The sequence below is a fragment of the Artemia sp. Qi Xiang Cuo genome, chromosome 1 (genome assembly GCF_049724085.1).
Source record: "Artemia sp. Qi Xiang Cuo chromosome 1, ASM4972408v1, whole genome shotgun sequence".
Lineage (NCBI taxonomy): Eukaryota > Metazoa > Arthropoda > Branchiopoda > Anostraca > Artemiidae > Artemia > Artemia sp. Qi Xiang Cuo.
Window position 1 is genome coordinate 81450890 of NC_142794.1, and position 18423 is coordinate 81469312.

Here is an 18423-nt window from a genome sequence, read left to right on the forward strand (position 1 = left end):
GGTAAAAAAAAAACATAAAAACACACATTCGTGGTCTTTCTTCAGACAAAAAAAAAACAAACAATTCCACGTTTTTGCAGATAGGAGCTTGAAACCTCTACAGTGTGGTTTTCTGTTCGGCCTAATCTCACGGTTTGATTTTCATTAAGATTATATCACTTTAAGGGGGTGTTCCCCCTTTTTTAATGTAAGGCAAGTTTTCCCAGGCTCATAGTTTTTGATGGTCAAACAGTTCGTGGTAACGAACTGTAAGTAAGGAGCGACCCGGCTCAATGGTAACCGAAACTCTGGAAAACGGGTTTTTGATACCAATAGATGTATCAAAAGAATTTGATTTCAATGCTGATTTCAAATATATAACTTTCATCAAGTTTAGTGCTACCCATCAAAAGTTACGCGCCTGAGAAAATTTGGCTGATTTTCAAAAAAAGGGGGAAATACCCCTAAAAGTTCTAGAACCCCAATCAAAATCGCACCATCATATTCAGCGTATCAGAGAACCCTACTGTAGAGGTTTCAAGCTCCTAGCTACAAAAATGTGGAATTTTACATTTTTTGCCAGAAGAAAGATCACGGATGCGTGTTTATTTATTTGTATGTTTTTTTGTTCTTTTCCCAGGGGTGATCTTATCAACCAAGTGGTCCTAGAATATCGTGGGAGGGCTCATTGGAACGGAAATTGGAATTTCTAGTTCCCTTTTGAGGTGACCAAAAAAATGGAGGGCAACTAGGCCCCCTCCAACGCTTATTTTTTCACCAAAGTCAACCGATCAAAATTTTGAGATAGCCATTTTGTTCAGCATGGTCGAAAATATGATAAATAAGTCTTTTAGGATGACATAATCCCCCGAAGTTCCCAGAGGGAGGGCTAAAAGTTATGAACTTTACCCAATGTTAACATATAGTATTGGTTATTGGGAAGTATACAGAAGTTTTCAGGAGGTTTTTTTCTCGTAGTGGGAGGGAAGGGTGGGTCGGTGGTTATGTTGGAGGATCTGTTCATGAAGGAAGTTTTCATGGGGGAAGGGAAATTGCCATGAAGGGGGCGCCGGACTTGCCAGCATTATTTATTGGTTATTGGGAAGTATACAACCATTTTCAGGAAGGATTTTTTCTGGAGGGGGGGGGCCGAGAGGCGTGCGTGACTCTGGAGAAGAGTGCTGTATTGGATGGTTATTTTGGGGACGGGAAAGGTAGATGAAGGGGGCGCCTGGTTTCCAAGAATAATTTAAAAGACGATGAGAAATTAAATAAAAAAAAAAAGTTTTTTCAACTGAAATGTAAGAAGGAATATTATAACTTAAAATGAACAGAAATTATAACGTATGTGAGGGGGTTCTCCCCCATGTCAATACCTCGCTCTTTACGCTATAGTTTTTTTTAGTGCTTTCAAAAGAGCTATATATTATAATTCAACGGCATTTTTGGTTCAGTGGTTTGTGAATTAATTTTTTTAACTTTTAGCGTAGATAGCTTGGTTCTGACTAAAGGGAGAACCCCCTCATACACGTAATATCGTATACCTAATAAAAAAAACAATAAAAAAAACAAGCAATACGGCTCAATAGTAAACGAAACTTTTAAAAACGGAATTTTAATGTCAATAAATGTATCAAAAGAATGTGTTTATAATGCTGATTCTAAATATATAAATTTTATTAAGTTTAATATTACTTATCAAAGGCTACGAGCCTGAGAAAATTTACTCGATTTTTTAAAGAGGGGGGAAACATCCCCTACAAGTGAAAGACTTTTAATGAAAATCACCGTCAGATTCAGAGCATCAGAAAACCCTATTGCAAAGGTTTCAAGCTCATATCTGCAAAAATCTGCAACTTTGTATTTTTTGCCAGAAGAAAAATATACGAATATAGAAGTTAGTTACGTAAGTTAATTTGTAAAGACATCCATTTAGCAAAAGAAAAGTAAAATTTTTATACAAATAAAAGCTGCATTAACTAAAAACGATCAGAAATTAAATAAAAAAAAACAAGTTTTTTAAAATGAAATTAATGAGCGACATTAAAACTTAAAAAGAACAGAAATTATTCCGCATATGAAAGGGGCTGTCCTCTCCTCAGCGCCTCGCTCTTTACGTTAAAGTTTGACTCAGTCTCACAACTGTATCTTTTAAAACAATAAAAAACTTTAGCGTAAAGAGCGAGGCATTGAGGAGGGGACAGCCCCTTTCATATACGGAATAATTTCTGTTCGTTTTAAGTTTTAATGTCGCTCCTTACTTTCAGTTTAAAAAACTTGTTTTTTTTTTATTTAATAATGTTAAACTTGATGAAACTTATATATTTCAAATTAACATAAAGATCTGATTCTTTTGATGCATCTATTGGTATGAAAATTCCGTTTTTTGGAGTTTCGGTTACTATTGAGCCGGGTCGCTCCTTACTTAAATTTCGTTACCACGAACTGTTTGATGCCTATATGGCTCTAAGATTTTGGTGTTAGAAACACGATTTTCAAATAGTATAACTGAGTAGTATTTATGCGATAGAGCTGCGTAGTGGACTACGTGGACGTTAACCACGGGCTTCAGTCATTTCTCTGGACGGAAAAAGCCTTTTTTTGAAACTGTTATCTAAGTTTTCCAGAACCGGCGGTGCTGGACCAGTCCGAATCCATCATAAAGGAGCTCAAAAAGTAACTTATTCACTATTGAAAAAAGTGGTCAGCCTCTCTGTTTTGAAGCTGAAAAGCCTGCTCGGACCTTTGATATTTGTAGTATTATATACAGTCTTTTTAATGGTTTTGGGATATTGACTATAACGGGTTAGTAAATGGTTACTGCAAAGTGGCTTGAACTCACATCTTTCGAATTCGTAAGATAGGCTCTGAGCCACTTGGATGCGGTAACTGGTAATATAGAATGTATTATTGAACATGTGATAAATATTGAGCGATATACATATTAGAGAAGAGCCGAGACCTGTTTCCCTTTTTTTGCAGATCCAATGTATGCAATGCTTTGTTATTCCAATAATCATCTTTTAATGTAACACACACAAAATGAATGAGCACCTCTTGCAACATTCTAGGACCACTGGGTCGATACAATCACCCCTGGTAAAAAAAAACCATATAAACACACATTCGTGGTCTTTCTTCAGACAAAAAAAAAAATTCCACGTTTTTGCAGATAGGAGCTTGAAACCTCTACAGTATGGTTTTCTGTTCGGCCTAATCTCACTGTTTGATTTTCATTAAGATTATATCACTTTAAGGGGGTGTTCCCCCTTTTTTAATATAAGGCAAGTTTTCCCAGGCTCATAGTTTTGATGGTTAAGGTTAAACTTGATTAAACTTATATATTTCAAATTAGCATATAAATCTGATTCTTTTGATATATCTATTGGTATGAAAATTTCGTTTTTTGGAGTTTCGGTTACCATTGAGCCGGGTCGCTCCTTACTTAAATTTCGTTACACGAACTGTTTGATGCCTATATGGCTCTAAGATTTTGGTGTTAGAAACACGATTTTCAAATAGTATATTTGAGTAGTATTTATGCGATAGAGCTGCGTAGTGGACTACGTGGACGTTAACCACGGGCTTCAGTCATTTCTCTGTACGGAAAAAGCCTTTTTTTGAAACTGTTATCTAAGTTTTCCAGAACCGACGGTGCTGGACCAGTCCGAATCCATCATAAAGGAGCTTAAAAAGTAACTTATTCACTATTGAAAAAGTGGTCAGCCTCTCTGTTTTGAAGCTGAAAAGCCTGCTCGGACCTTTGATATTTGTAGTATTATATACAGTCTTTTTAATGGTTTTGGGATATTGACTATAACGGGTTAGTAAATGGTTACCGCAAAGTGGCTTGAACTCACATCTTTCGAATTTGTAAGATAGGCTCTGAGCCACTTGGATGCGGTAACTGTTAATATAGAATGTATTATTGAACATGTGATAAATATTGAGCGATAGACATATTAGAGAAGAGCGGAGACCTGTTTCCCTTTTTCTGCAGATCCAATGTATGCAATGCTTTGTTATTCCAATAATCCTCTTTTAATGTAACACACACAAAATGAATGAGCCCTCTTGCAACATTCTAGGACCACTGGGTCGATACAATCACCCCTGGTAAAAAAAAACATATAAACACACATTCGTGGTCTTTCTTCAGACAAAAAAAAAAAAATTCCACGTTTTTGCAGATAGGAGCTTGAAACCTCTACAGTATGGTTTTCTGTTCGGCCTAATCTCACTGTTTGATTTTCATTAAGATTATATCACTTTAAGGGGGTGTTCCCCCTTTTTTAATGTAAGGCAAGTTTTCCAAGGCTCATAGTTTTTGATGGTTAATGTTAAACTTGATGAAACTTATATATTTCAAATTAGCATAAAGATCTGATTCTTTTGATGTATCTATTGGTATCAAAATTTCGTTTTTTAGAGTTTCGGTTACTATTGAGCTGGGTCGCTCCTTACTTAAATTTCGTTACCACGAACTGTTTGATGCCTATATGGCTCTAAGATTTTAGTGTTAGAAACACGATTTTCAAATAGTATATTTGAGTAGTATTTATGCGATAGAGCTGCGTAGTGGACTACGTGGACGTTAACCACGGGCTTCAGTCATTTCTCTGGACGGAAAAAGTCTTTTTTTGAAACTGTTATCTAAGTTTTCCAGAACTGGCGGTGCTGGACCAGTCCGAATCCATCATAAAGGAGCTCAAAAAGTAACTTATTCACTATTGAAAAAAGTGGTCAGCCTCTCTGTTTTGAAGCTGAAAAGCCTGCTCAGACCTTTGATATTTGTAGTATTATATACAGTCTTTTTAATGGTTTTGGGATATTGACTATAACGGGTTAGTAAATGATTACCGCAAAGTTACTTGAACTCACATCTTTGGAATTCGAACGATAGGCTCTGAGTCACTGGGATGTGGTAACTGGTAATGTAGAATGTATTATTGAACATGTGATTAATATTGAGCGATATACAAATTAGAGAAGAGCCGAGATCTGTTTTCCCTTTTTTTGCAGATCCAATGTATGCAATGCTTTGTTATTCCAATAATCATCTTTTAATCTAACACACACAAAATGATGAATGACGTCATAATAGTGGGTTACAACTATAAATGACGTCATGGTAAAACTTTATGATAACGTCAGTTACAACTGGAGTTCGTTCTATGCTATATGATCACAAACAGGAAAAAGCCTATGGCTTTTTCTCCTTTGAAATAGTAAAAGACGGACCTCAAACAATCAAGTAGCTAACTAAGTCCAATGTATGCAATGGTTCTTTATTCCAACGATCGTCTTTTAACATTTATTTTTCTTCAGTTACTCTGCAATAGACTTCGGTCCTTATTGTAATCATTTAAAATAATGTGTAATTTCGAATGACGTCATAGATACAGAACAAACTCTTTCCCAGATTTTCCTCAGTTGCTATAAACTAGGTTTGAGCCATCTCTACAGCCATGTTACCGATGAAACTGACATAATCCCCATTTATAATTAACCAGGACGATTCCTTATATAATCTTTCTTCAACTTGCGTATAGCCTGCTTTGATCTAACCATGATTCTAATCAAGAATGAGAGAATTTTCAGTTTTGACTTTCCTTATATACTAATTATGACGTCACTCCATTCACGTCATAGCTCTAATATAAAACTATGATGATCTTATATAGTAATTATGACGTCACTGCATCAAAAATACAGTTTTTATTGGAAAAATTTATTCTCTTTTAGAAATAATTTATTTTAGTTACTATAGATTTTTAACCCAATTAATTTCCTTTAAAATGAGCTATTGAACAACCCTCTACGATGTTCCAGTGCCAAGCTATCTCTGGATACAAAAAAAAGAAAAAAATATCCCTTTTGGGGAGAATAACGTGGTTAAAGTCAATTTTCTTGATTTTCAAGCCAATATATTTCCCTTGCTGTTCAAGCCAAGGGACAGAAAGTTTCCTATACAAGGGTTTCGGACAAGGCGGTTCTAATGGTGTACTTTTTGTTTTGATCTGACTCCTTTTTTAGGAGCTATGGGTTTTTATATTTCTTAACATTGGACGTGATCGTCTCTTACTAGGTTGCTAGCTACCGCTGCAACCCGGATACTGTAGAATTTTGTACTTTTTGCCAGAAGAAAGATCACGGATACGTCTTTATTTGTTTGCCTTTTCCTCAGGGGAGATTGTATCAACCCAGAGATCCTAGAATTTTGCAATAAGGCTTATTTGAAAGGAAATTAAAAGTTCTAGTGCCTTTTTAATAAAAAAAAAATTAAAAATAGAATCACTTTTTACAAAAAAAATTGTATTTTTGATGTTAACAGTAAAGAATAAACTTCCAGCCTATAGTAACTAAAATAAGATTATAATTTCATGCTAAAAATTGATCAATATTATCAATTCGCAGGTTGTAGGAAGGTTATCTATTACTATTACTATTATAAGACGATCAAGTCCAATTATACGAAATATTATAACCCATAACTCCTAAAAATAGAGTCAGATTAAAACAAAAAGTAGATCATTAGAAATGTCTTGTCCAAAACCCCTAGATAGGAAACTTTCTGTCATTTGGCTGTAACAGCAAGGGAAAAACATTGGCTTGAAAATAAAAAAAAGTGGCAGCTGCTACAGCATTCTCCCCAAACGATATTTTTTCTTTTTTCTGGGTAGCAGCGGTAGCTTATAACCTAGAAAGAGACGATTACGTCCCATAGCAGAAACTAAAGTAACCCATAACTTCTGAAAAAAAAATCAGACCAAAACAAAAATTACAATATTACAACCGCCTTGTCCAAAACTTCTATACAGCAAACTTACCGTCCTTTGGCTTGAATAACAAAGAAAATATGTTGGTTTGAAAATCAAGAAATTTGACTTTAACCACAATATTTCTCCACAAACGGCATCTTTTTTCTTTCCGCCTTTTCTTTTTCCTCAGCTAGCTGGGCACTGGAAAATCATAGAGAGCTAAATAATAGCTCATTTTAAAGGAAATTGCTACATCTAGTCACTTTTGTAATTGAAAATAAAATACTTTTGAAAGTAGAATCAATTTTGTCAAAAAATATATTTTTGATGTATTTTCATGCTGCAATCTTTTCAAAGATATTTGAATTTTGACGCAGTCAAACAGTTCATGGTAATGAACTCTGTAGTAACAATACTTGTCTCAATAGTGACCAAAACTCTAAAAAACGAACTTTTGATATCAATAGATATATCAAAGCAAACAATTCGTGATAACGAACTGTATGTTGCAGATAACAACTGTATGAGTGACACGTCTCAATAGTAAATTCTGCTACATCTAGTTCCTTCTATAATTAAAGATAAAATATTTTTTTAATAGTTCCGGGCTCAACCGGTAGCTAGGAGCCTAATTAAAAGATATTATTCAAAGAACTACCATTGTATATATTAGACTTACTTAGCTGCTCGATTCCATATTTGTCTTATCTTATTTGTCAACTGTAAATAGAATAATTCCTGAAATCCAGGTTGAAGTGGTAGCTAGCAACCTAGTAAGAGACGATCACGTCCAACATTAAGAAATATAAAAACACCTAACTCCTAAAAAAGACTCAGAACAAAACAAATAGTACACTATTAGAACATTTGACGAGACCATCTCTTACTAGGCTGCTAGCTACAGCTGTAGTCCAGATTAATTTCTTTTGGAGTGAGCCATTGAACAACTCTGCACGATGCTCTTGTGCCAAGCTATATATGGAATATACAATTTAAAACAACTCTGCCACGAAACGTCTGATTTCTTCAACAATAAATTATCTTTGAAAAGACAGCAGTATGAAAAGATATCAAAAATACAGTTTTTGTGGAAAATTTTTTTCTGTTTCAAAAAAAATTTGTTTTAGTTACAAATGTTTTTTAACCCTATTAATTTCCTTTAAAATGAGCCATTGAACAATTTTCTACGATGTTCCAGTGCCATGCTATCTATGGAATATACAGTTTGAATATGGCTTTACCCCGAACTGTTTGATTGCTTCAAAAATCAAATATCTTTGAAAAGTATGCAGTATGAAAAAACATCAAAACTGCAGGTTTTAATTGAAAAATTTACTCTGTTTTAAAAATAATTTTTATTAGTTGCGAAAGATTTTTAACCCTATTAATTTCCGTTAAAATGAGCCATCGAACAACTCTCCCAATTTATCTTTGGAAAAGAAGAAAGAAAAAAGAAGCTTTTTGTGGAGAATATAGTGGTTAAAGTCAATTTTCTTGATTTTCAAGCTAATACATTTCCCTTGATGTTCAAGCCAAAGGACAGAAAGTTTTAAATACAGGGGTTTCAGACATGGTGGTTCTAATGGTGTACTTTTTGTTTTGATCTGACTTTTTTTTAGGAGCTATGGGTTTTTATATATCTTAATATTGGACTTGATCGTCTCTTACTAGGTTGCCTGCTATTGCTGCAACTCAGATTAATATAATTACACCCAATAAAATGGCGTAACGAGTCACCTTAAGCGAAAATAAAATCCAAACGAATTTTAAAATTTTAAGGTATTTATGTGGTTTGAATAAAAAATAATTTTTTTTTCCAGACATCATAAATATTTTTGCAGTTTGTAGTTTAATAAAGTTATTTTATTTAAAATGTTTAGGAATTATTCTAGTTTTAGTTAACAAATATTTTTTTTTGTGAAAACCCCTCAAAAATTACTGCATTTTACATAATAATGGACAATTATATACAAAAACCGTATTGACAAACATCATTTAAGAATGACTATATCGGTCCTTGATCCAATCTCGTAAATTGCAAAAATATTTATATTATCAGAGAAATAGCCTTACTATTTCAATTAAAACTAAAAAAATACATAAAATTTTTAAAATTAGTTGTATTTCTTGTTTGCTAAAAGTGACTTGATACAAAAGAAAGGTTCTTTAAGATAAAACCAATCATAAGATGAAACGGATTCTCTGTTATAATTCTAAGTCGTACAATTTAGAGAAAGAGAAAGAGAAAGAGAGAGAGAGAATGAGAGAAAAAGAGAGATTAGAGAAAGAGAGAGAGAGAGAGAGCATGAGAGAAAAAGAGAGAGTAATAGAGAGAGTGAGAGATTTAGAGATAAAGAGGAATCTAATAAGAAAGCAGAGGAAGGAGATAGATTATCAGATATATTATCTTTGTGGTAGAGATTTTATATAGCGTTTTGGAATTACATAAAATATGCCAAAAATTAGGCATATTACAACAATAAACACGAAGAAAGTTTTTACTTGAAAAATCGATTCTATTTAAAACAAACTAAAAAAATTAATTCAAATGGTATTAGATCTAGCAATTTTCTTTAAAATGTGCCATTGAACAACTCTCTACGATGTTTTAGTACCAAGCTATCTGTGGAAAAGAAAAAAGAGAAAAAACGTCATGTTAAGGCAGAAAGATGTAGAAGCTGCCACTTTTTTCGATTTACAAGCCAATATGAATTCCTTGCTGTTAGAGCCAAGGGACAGAAAGTTTCTTATATATGGATATCGGAGAGGGTGGTTCTAATGATGTACTTTTTGTTTTGATTTGATTTCTTAGGAGTTATGGGTTTTTATATATCTTAACATTGGACGTGATCATCTCTTAACAAGTTGCTAGCTACCGCTCAAACCCGGATTAATTTCCTTTAAATTGAGCCATTGAACAACTCTCTACGATGTTCCAGTGCCAAGCTATTTATGGAATATAAAGTTTAAATACAACTCTACCACAAAACTGTCTGATTGCTTCAAAAATCAAATATCTTTGAAACAGCAGCAGTTTGAAAAGACATCAAATACAGTTTTTAGTGGAAAAATTTTTCCTGTTTTAAAAATAATTTGTTTTAGTTACAAAAGGTTTTTAACCCTATTAATTTCCTTTAAAATGAGCATTGAACAACTTTCTACGATGTTCCAGTGCCAAGCTATCAATGGAATATACAGTTCTAATATAGCTTTACCATGAACTGTTTTATTGCTTCAAAAATCAAAGATCTTTGGAAAGTAAGCAGTAAGAAAATATATAAAAAATGCAGGTTTTAGTGTATAAATTTATTTTGTTTTAAAAATAATTTGTTTTGGTCTCAAAAGAATTTTAACCCTATGAATATCCTTTAAAATGAGCCATTGAACAACTCTACGATTTTACAGTGCCAACCTATCTGTGGAAAAGAAGAAAAAACAAGATGCCGTTTGTGGAGAATATCATAGTTAAAGTCAATTTTCCTGATTTCCAGGCTAATATATCCCTTGCTGTTCAAGCCGAATGACAGAAAGTTTCCTATACAGGGGTTTCAGACATGGTGGTTCTAATGGTCTACTTTTTGTTTTCATCTGACTTATATTAGGAGTTACAGGTTCTCATATATTTTAACATTGGACGTGATAGTCTTGACTTGACTTGACTTTTATTTTCAACTAATAATATATCATACTTAACTGGCACTTACAACACATTTTTTAAATAACATTATCAACAAACGTAGAAATGGTATGAACGTATGACGTTTTATTAAGCCACTATTGTGACTTGAGCAGCGTCACACAATCTTTTATCATAAACCAAAACTCATTCACTCTTTCTACTCTTTTCATACTATTCAATACAAATTAACTCAATTTAACTTTTTTTCAACTTTTTGTTTTACAACTTAATTACAATTTAACATTTAAAAAAAGAAAAAAGAAGAAAAAAAAAAATTTCATTCCCACCCAAAAAAAAATTTTTTAATATAATTTTAAACTTAAAATGGTTTTCTGACTCCCTAATGCTCTCCGGGAAACCATTCCACAAATTAACTGCATAATTTCTAATTGCAAAACTCGATCGACTCGTACTCCTTACTTCTGAGACTAAGCTTCCACGACCTCTAGTCCTATGATGATGATAATCAGAATTAAACTTAAAAAAATCTCTAAAATATTCTGGAGATAATCTATTAAGCACCTGGTAAGTAAATACTCCCGCCTGATGGTCCCTGATCTGATGAATATTTAAAATTATAAAACTAATAAAAGACTCATGCATATGCTCATACTGAACAAACTCACCCAGCACTCGAAGTGCCTTATTCTGAAGAATCTGCAGTCTTTTAATATTTGAAGAAAGATTAGATGCATAAATATAGCAACCATAAACAATAAAAGGATGAAAAACAGTATGATATATATTCCTTAAAACAGTTAAGGGTAACACGTGTTTCAAACGCTGCATCACTCCAAGACCTCGTGCAAGTTTAGAAGAAATCATATTTATGTGTTTCTTCCAACTCAAATTATTATCAACATAAAATCCTAAATATTTACTTTCAAAAACCTGTGAAAGCGACAAATTTTCAAATACTACGGAAGCACTATTTACAATTTTTCCTACCCTACTAAAAATCATATAATTTGTCTTAGAAGTATTAACAGCAAGGTAAATCAAGGAGGTAAACACCAAAAGGTTTTCCAGCGTTCGGTTTGCTTTATCCACTAGTTCTTCCAGTGACTGTGCAGAAATCGTTAAAGCAGTATCATCTGCAAATGCTGTAACAGTTGCTTCAGGCATGTAGAACCTCAGAGTATCTATTTATACGAGAAAGATTAATGGACCAAGGACTGAGCCCTGAGGAACTCCACATTTTACAGGATAGACTCCGCTAACGATGTCATCTATCATTACTTTAGTTGACCTTCCATACAAATATGATTTAAACCAATCCAAGCAAACATCTTTTATCCCCAGACTAGATAGGCGACACAGCAACAACTCAAAATCCACAGTGTCGAAGGCTTTTTTGAAGTCGACAAAGATCGTTTAAGGAATAAGACCTTTTTCTAGAGCTCCAATGATTACATCCAGAAGATGATGAACAGCATGGCTAGTAGAATGTTTACTGCGGAATCCAAATTGGCAGTCACACAATATTCCTAGTTTATCCAAATATTCATAATGTCTCCTGTGAATTATCTTTTCATAGATTTTAGAAAAAATAGGCAATAACGAAATCGGTCGCTAATTCGATAGTTCTTGTTTCTTCCCCCCTTTATACAATGGTATTACCTTTGCGAGTTTAAGACCACTAGGGACTTCGCCGGTCTGGAGCGATAGATTTATTAAGTCAGTTAGACAAGGTAATATATAAACTAGGATAGCATTTACAGCTCTAAGATTAAGTCCATCTATTCCGGCCGAGTTGGACTTCAGTCCATTCACTGTGCTCTCGATCTCCTTTGTTGTGCACTTCTCGAACGAAAAAATGCGCCCTTCGCCTCGATTATCAATAAAGGACTTCACCAGATGTCTTCTAGACTTTTTAGCTACGTCTTCCTTAATACTCGCGCCTATGTTCGTGAAATATTTTCCGAATTCATCAGCCATTTCCCGTTTATCAGTGATTTCACTTCCATTCACCATCAAACTCTTTACTCCATCATTATCATTTGTCTTCCCTTTTAAAACATCATTTATTAGTCGCCAGGTCCCTCTTGCATCACCACTTTTACCATTAAAAGCAGAAGCATAATATGCATTTTTCTGACAGCGACGCGTATGGTTAACTTTGTTTCTCACTTGCTTAAATTCTTCAAATAAACTCGCATTTTCCAGGCTCTGTAAATGTTTTTCAAAAAGCTGGTTTCGCATTTCCATCATTTCAAGCAATTCTGTGGTCACCCATGGTCTTTTACTAGGTTTCTAACTATTGCTGCAACCCGGATTAATATAATTACACCCGATAAAATGGCGCAATGAGTCATCTTAAGCGAAAGAAAATCCAAACTAATTTAAAATTTTCAGGTATTTTTCTAGTTTGAATTAAAAAATTAGAATTATTATTCAGCATCATAATTATTTTTACAATTTGCAGTTCAATTGAATTATTTTATTTAAAATTTGCAGAAATTATTCTAGTTTCAGGTAACAAATGAATTTTTTGTGAAAACCCCTAAAAAATTACTGTATTTTACATAATAATGGAAAACTATAAACAAAAACCATATTGAACAACATCATTTAAGATGAACTATATCGGTTCTTTATGCAATTTCATAAATTGCAAAAATATTTATGCTACCAGAGAAATAGCCTTACTATTTCAATTAAAACTAGAAAAATACCTTAAAAATTCTAAAGTAGTTGTATTTCTTGTTTGATAAAAGTGACTTGATACAAATGGAAGGTTTTTAAAGATAAAACCGATCATAAGGTGAAACAGATTCTCTGCTATAATTTTAAGTCATAAAATTTAGAGAAAGAGACAGAAAAAGAGAGAGAGAGAGAAAGAAAGAAAGAGAGAGACAGAGAGAGGAGGGAGAAAAAGAGAGGGAGAGAGAAAGAAAGAGAGGGAAAGAGACAGAGAGATAGAGAAAGAGAGGGAGATAGAGAGAGAGAAAGAGAGAGAGAGAGGAAGAAAGAGAACGAGGGAGAGAGTGAGAAAAAAAGAAGGAGTGAGAGAGTTAGAGAGACAAAGAAAGAGAATTAGAGATATTAAGAAGGAGATAGATTTTAAGATATGGTATAGTAAATATGATAAAACTAGCTTCCAAATTTTGGAGATGCGTATGATATGCTAAAAATTAGGCATGTTACAAGAATAAACAGGAAGAAAATTTTTACTGGAAAAGTTGATTCTATTTAAAATTAACAAAAAAATTAAAACAAATGGTACTAGATCTAGTAATTTTCTTTGAAATGTGCCATTGAGCAACTCTCTATGATGTTCCAGTACCAAGCTATATTTGGAATAAAAAAAAGGAAAAAACTGGCTGTTCAGGCAGAAAGGTGAAATAGCTGCCAGTTCTTGATTTTCAAGCCAATGTAAATCCCTTGCTCTTAAAGCCAAGGGACAGAAAGTTTCTTATAAAGGGATATCCGATAGGGTGGTTCTAATGATGTACTTTTTGTTTTGATCTGACTCTATTATTAGGAGTTATGGGTTATTCGTTTTTTAATATTCAACGTGATTGTCTCTTACTATGTTGCTAGCTACCACTGCAACCCGGATATCTTGTAGACATATAAGCTTGTATAAATATTGCATTCACTTATTACGTCATATATGGTTTTGACCTACATGATTATGACGTCATTCGTCAAGCCTGTACATGAAAATGCAGAAATGCAGTTTGTTTGTCAAAATTGATTTTATTTTAAAGATAGTTATATTTTTAATTACAAAACATACTAGATGTAGCAATTTCCTTGCTATAATGAGCCATTATAAAGCTCTCTAAGATTTTCCAATGCCCAGCTAGCTGAGGAGAACAAAACAGAAAAAACTTTCTTTTCTGCTTTTCTGCTTTAGTATAGCAAGACGTCGCTCTTTATTATAAAATTTCAATAGTTGAATACTTTCTATTATTTTTTGTACACATAAAAGATAGTATTTAAGTTTTTTCTAAGTCTAGCCTCATATTTACTACAGTCCTGGATCTATTTACCCATTTTTTTCTATAATTTCTTACAAATAAACTTGTTTGCCTGTTATTTAGCTAGAGTCGAAAAGTGCTTGGACTGGCTAATGAAACAGGATTGTACGTTTTCATCAACCTGTCACTTCTATTAAAATTCTTGTAGAATTTGATGACTTTGTTTTTATATTTTTCTCATCTGTTCCTTACGAGAAGAAAAATCAATCCCTTTGTATCTTTTCAACATATTGTAAACAATAATCTTTTCAGTATGATTTCCGCAATATATCAGTTTTTGGCAATCAATTTGACAATGTCTTGTTTTTCTCGTATTTCTCTTTGCTTTTGCCAGCCAGCTGTGTAGCTCAACTTTGATATCGTTTTTTATTCCTAATTTCCCTTTTCTTACTAGTGAAACTATTACAATAAATATTTGTCCTATTGATTTAAATTTCATCTAACACTTTTGTGTTTAAGCAACGTATCAAGTATTAAGTACCTAAGAAAATAAAACAAATTTTTAAATTTTCAGGTTTTTTTCAAGTTTAAATTACAAGATTAAGATAATTGCTCAGATACCATAAATATTTTGGCAGTTTATAGATTTATCAATTCTGAACTAAAACTAAAATAAAATAAAAATTGATTTTTTTCAATTTTAACGTAATCGCTCAATACGTCATATATTGTTTATTACATATTCAAAATCATCATAAGAATGTAAAAATTATGTTTTTTTGAGTTTCGATTACAATTGAGGCAAGTTGCTCTTACTATACAGTTCTTTGCCATGAATTGTTTGATAATAACCCTGATTACTAACACGAAAAATCCAATGGCTTTTTATTATTTGGAATAGTTTGAGACGAACTTCAAAGAATCTGGCAGCTAACTAAGTCCAATATATGCAATGATATGGTATCCTAATGATTGTTTTATAATGACAGTGAAAACTAATGTAAAATAAAATTATTTATTTTTTTACGTCAAGTCACCCATTACGTCATATATGGTTATTCTTGTCGAAAGATAAACGTGAATAGATATTCCATTCACTTATTACACCATATATGGATATAGGAGAAAAATCAATCCCGTTATATCTTTTCAACAGGTTGTTAACAGTAACCTTATCAATGTGATTATAATTACTTTATATTCATTCTTTATTATAATGTATAATTCTTGATACCTTTCTATTACTATCAAGAGTAACATATGCACTTGCTGGTGCATTTGCATTATTAGCATTTTTGTGTTGTTCTTGACGATCTTGGGTCGGTGGAATGACACGAAATATATCACTGTGATCAAGTTTCGCATTAATATTTAATTTTTTCTCTTTTGTTGACACCACTGGTCCAACACTAGTTATCCTTTTCTTATTTTTGGGATAAATTTCTATTAATAATGGTTCTTCAACTGAAGGGATTCTCATTCTTTTTCTGGGACCTCCAGCAATGGAAATTTTTTTTCTTTGAGTCTGTTGTCCTTTAGAGTTTACTTCATTTGTTATACATACTTCATCTGGTGTACCTCTGAGTTGTCTTTCTGGGAACTCAAACAATGGAAGATCTGTTCTATAAATTTGTCTCAAACGGTTGTACTCAATTAAAGCATCAACATCGCAATAAATCTTTGTGCTATCAAATTCTACTAGATGTAAACCTGCACTAGTGGTCACACGGGAAAGAGCAACGTACATCATACCTGGACCAAAGCAACGATTACCTGCGTCAACAATTTCACACATTAAACTTAGTCCTTGGGACTTGTGTATTGTAATGGCAAACGCCAGTTGAAGAGGAAATTGTCTTTGCGTGTAAAAGACTTGCTTCAAAACTTCGAAGCGCACGGTTTCTCTGCCAATTTCAACCGGAAATTCCAGTCCGTCAAATTTTACAAGAACTCCAATTATTTCTCCGTTTGGTAGCAACTTGAAGCTTGTTACTGTACCCATTGATCCATTTACTAGCCCCTTAGCAACACAAATATTTCTTTGAAGCATTACACGTGCACCTACTGCAAGTAACAAGCTCATGAAAGAACCGGCTGTTCTTTTTCTATCGTTGCAAAAGTTTAAAACAGTGTTTGCTGCTTTCTGTTCGATTCGTTTGTCGTCAACAACTGAAGAGAGTCGATCACCTGCAGAGAGTTTAACGTAGTCTGAGCAGCTTTTTGTAAGAAGTAACTCGTTAACTACCATACAATTTTCATTGGTGGGCATAAGAATGACAGGTCTATTTCCCTCTTCATACAATTTTGAGCAAAGATCTATTATTTCGTCATTTGAAGCTCTGTAGGAGTTCCCAATTTTTCTCTTTTAAAGACTATTCAAATTTTCACCAGTGCAAAACCCCTGTCTAATTTCAGCAAGTGTATTAGCATAACTCTTATCCATCTTTTGTCTCACATTTATGCTTAGTTCCTCATACTCAAATAGATGCCAGAGGTTAAAAGTACCAACTGATCGGATCCTGTTTTTTACTTCTAGTCGTGTGAGAGGCATATAAGGAGGATTACCACTTACTGGTCTTAATTGAAGAAAATCTCCCAAAAATACGCATTTAGCATTGCCCATTGGCAAATCAACTGCCAATATTTTTGATAGTCTTAAATGAATGTAGGTTAAAAGAAGAGACGAAACCATACAAATTTCATCAATAATAAAAACTCTTGTCTCCTTAAGTGTCTTTTTCAAAGTGAGAAGTTTTTCAGTGGAGAGAGGTGTGTATTTTCCGGTATTTTCCTGATCAATAGCTAAACTTAAACAACTATGTATTGTTAAACCATTTATGCTATGTGCAGCAATACCAGTAGGTGCCATAACTACAACGGGACAATCTTCATTCTTGAACATGTTGCAAAGTAGTCTTCTCACGACACTGATAACCCTAGATTTTCCTGTACCCCCACATCCAGATACAATCAACTTCAAAGATGTTGCACCATTGCGCTTGGTAACTGAGTCAAAAATTTTGTCAACTACTCTCTTTTTATCAATATTGAGCGACTCATAATCATTTTTCAGCCTGTCTTTGGTGTCATCATTTAAAATCTGTTTTTTTGCGTCTAACAAATCCTCCATAGCATCTGCTGCTCTGTCAATGACTCCTCCCTGAATTGCATTTTCTGGGTCATCTTCAATGTTTTCATCAATATTTTCTGCCTTCAGAATTTCTTTTGCTCGTTCTCGGACCCTTTCTTCAAATTCTATATCGCTTTTCCTCTTAACAACAAATTTTTCGTGGTAAGCTACCATGTCGGGATAGTTTACACTTTCAACACAGTAGGTTTCGTAGTTGTTATTTCCACTGACTACTAGTTCATTTTCATTTCGCCAAGGTTTAAACAATTTTAAAAGATCTCCATAGTAAGCATTTTTCTTCTCGTCAGTTTCAAATGGGTTTACCTTTCTGTGCTGTATGATATACGGTTTAAAAAGCCTTTTTCTGAGGTAGAAGTAACCGTCAGTAAACATCATATTATCATCAGTACCATTACGCTCCTGTTCATACCAAGACAATAACTGAAAAAGACTGATATTTTCCATATGTTCCGGTCTTTTAGGGTAGATATCAATAACCCAGTGGGCAATGTACAAATCACTACTCTGTGGATAATTTTTAGCAAGCTGTTCAAGCACCTCATACCTTTTCAGTGTCCTCTTCATCTCGCTCTTTTTCGCAAGGTCAATATATCTAAATTGCCTAGAAATACTATACAATTTAGTACCAAGAAGCCTATCAGCAGCTTCAACTGCTCCAACTTGACGGGTTTTTATGGACTTCAACAAGTAGGACATAGTTCGTTGACCAAGACTTTTGCATGCATTATTTACTTCCTCCCACATTGCTTCTATTTCAACACTCTCTGCTTTTGTCATGTAATCGGTAATGTAATACGGTAATTTAGAGCCCAAATGGCCAATATATTGAACATCAATGTTTGCTTGATTAGCAATAAGTAACGCAGGAGAATATCCATTTATATAACGCTCGTCATCTCTTCGAAGCAGATGATATATTCTTTTTCT

At 33.5% G+C, this 18423-nt stretch overlaps 1 protein-coding gene across 1 annotated transcript in view; it reads right to left on the reverse strand.

Moving 5' to 3' along the window:
* The window catches only part of LOC148956796 (uncharacterized), a 123822-nt gene that overhangs the window by 31112 nt on the left and 74287 nt on the right, over positions 1-18423 (reverse strand). Inside the window, exons 6-7 of the mRNA XM_089092002.1 lie at positions 16045-16532; positions 12040-12588 (exon numbers count right to left, since the gene is read on the reverse strand). Of these exons, the coding sequence (XP_088948128.1) occupies positions 12040-12588; positions 16045-16532 (1037 nt within the window). The remainder of the gene's footprint in view (positions 1-12039; positions 12589-16044; positions 16533-18423) is intronic.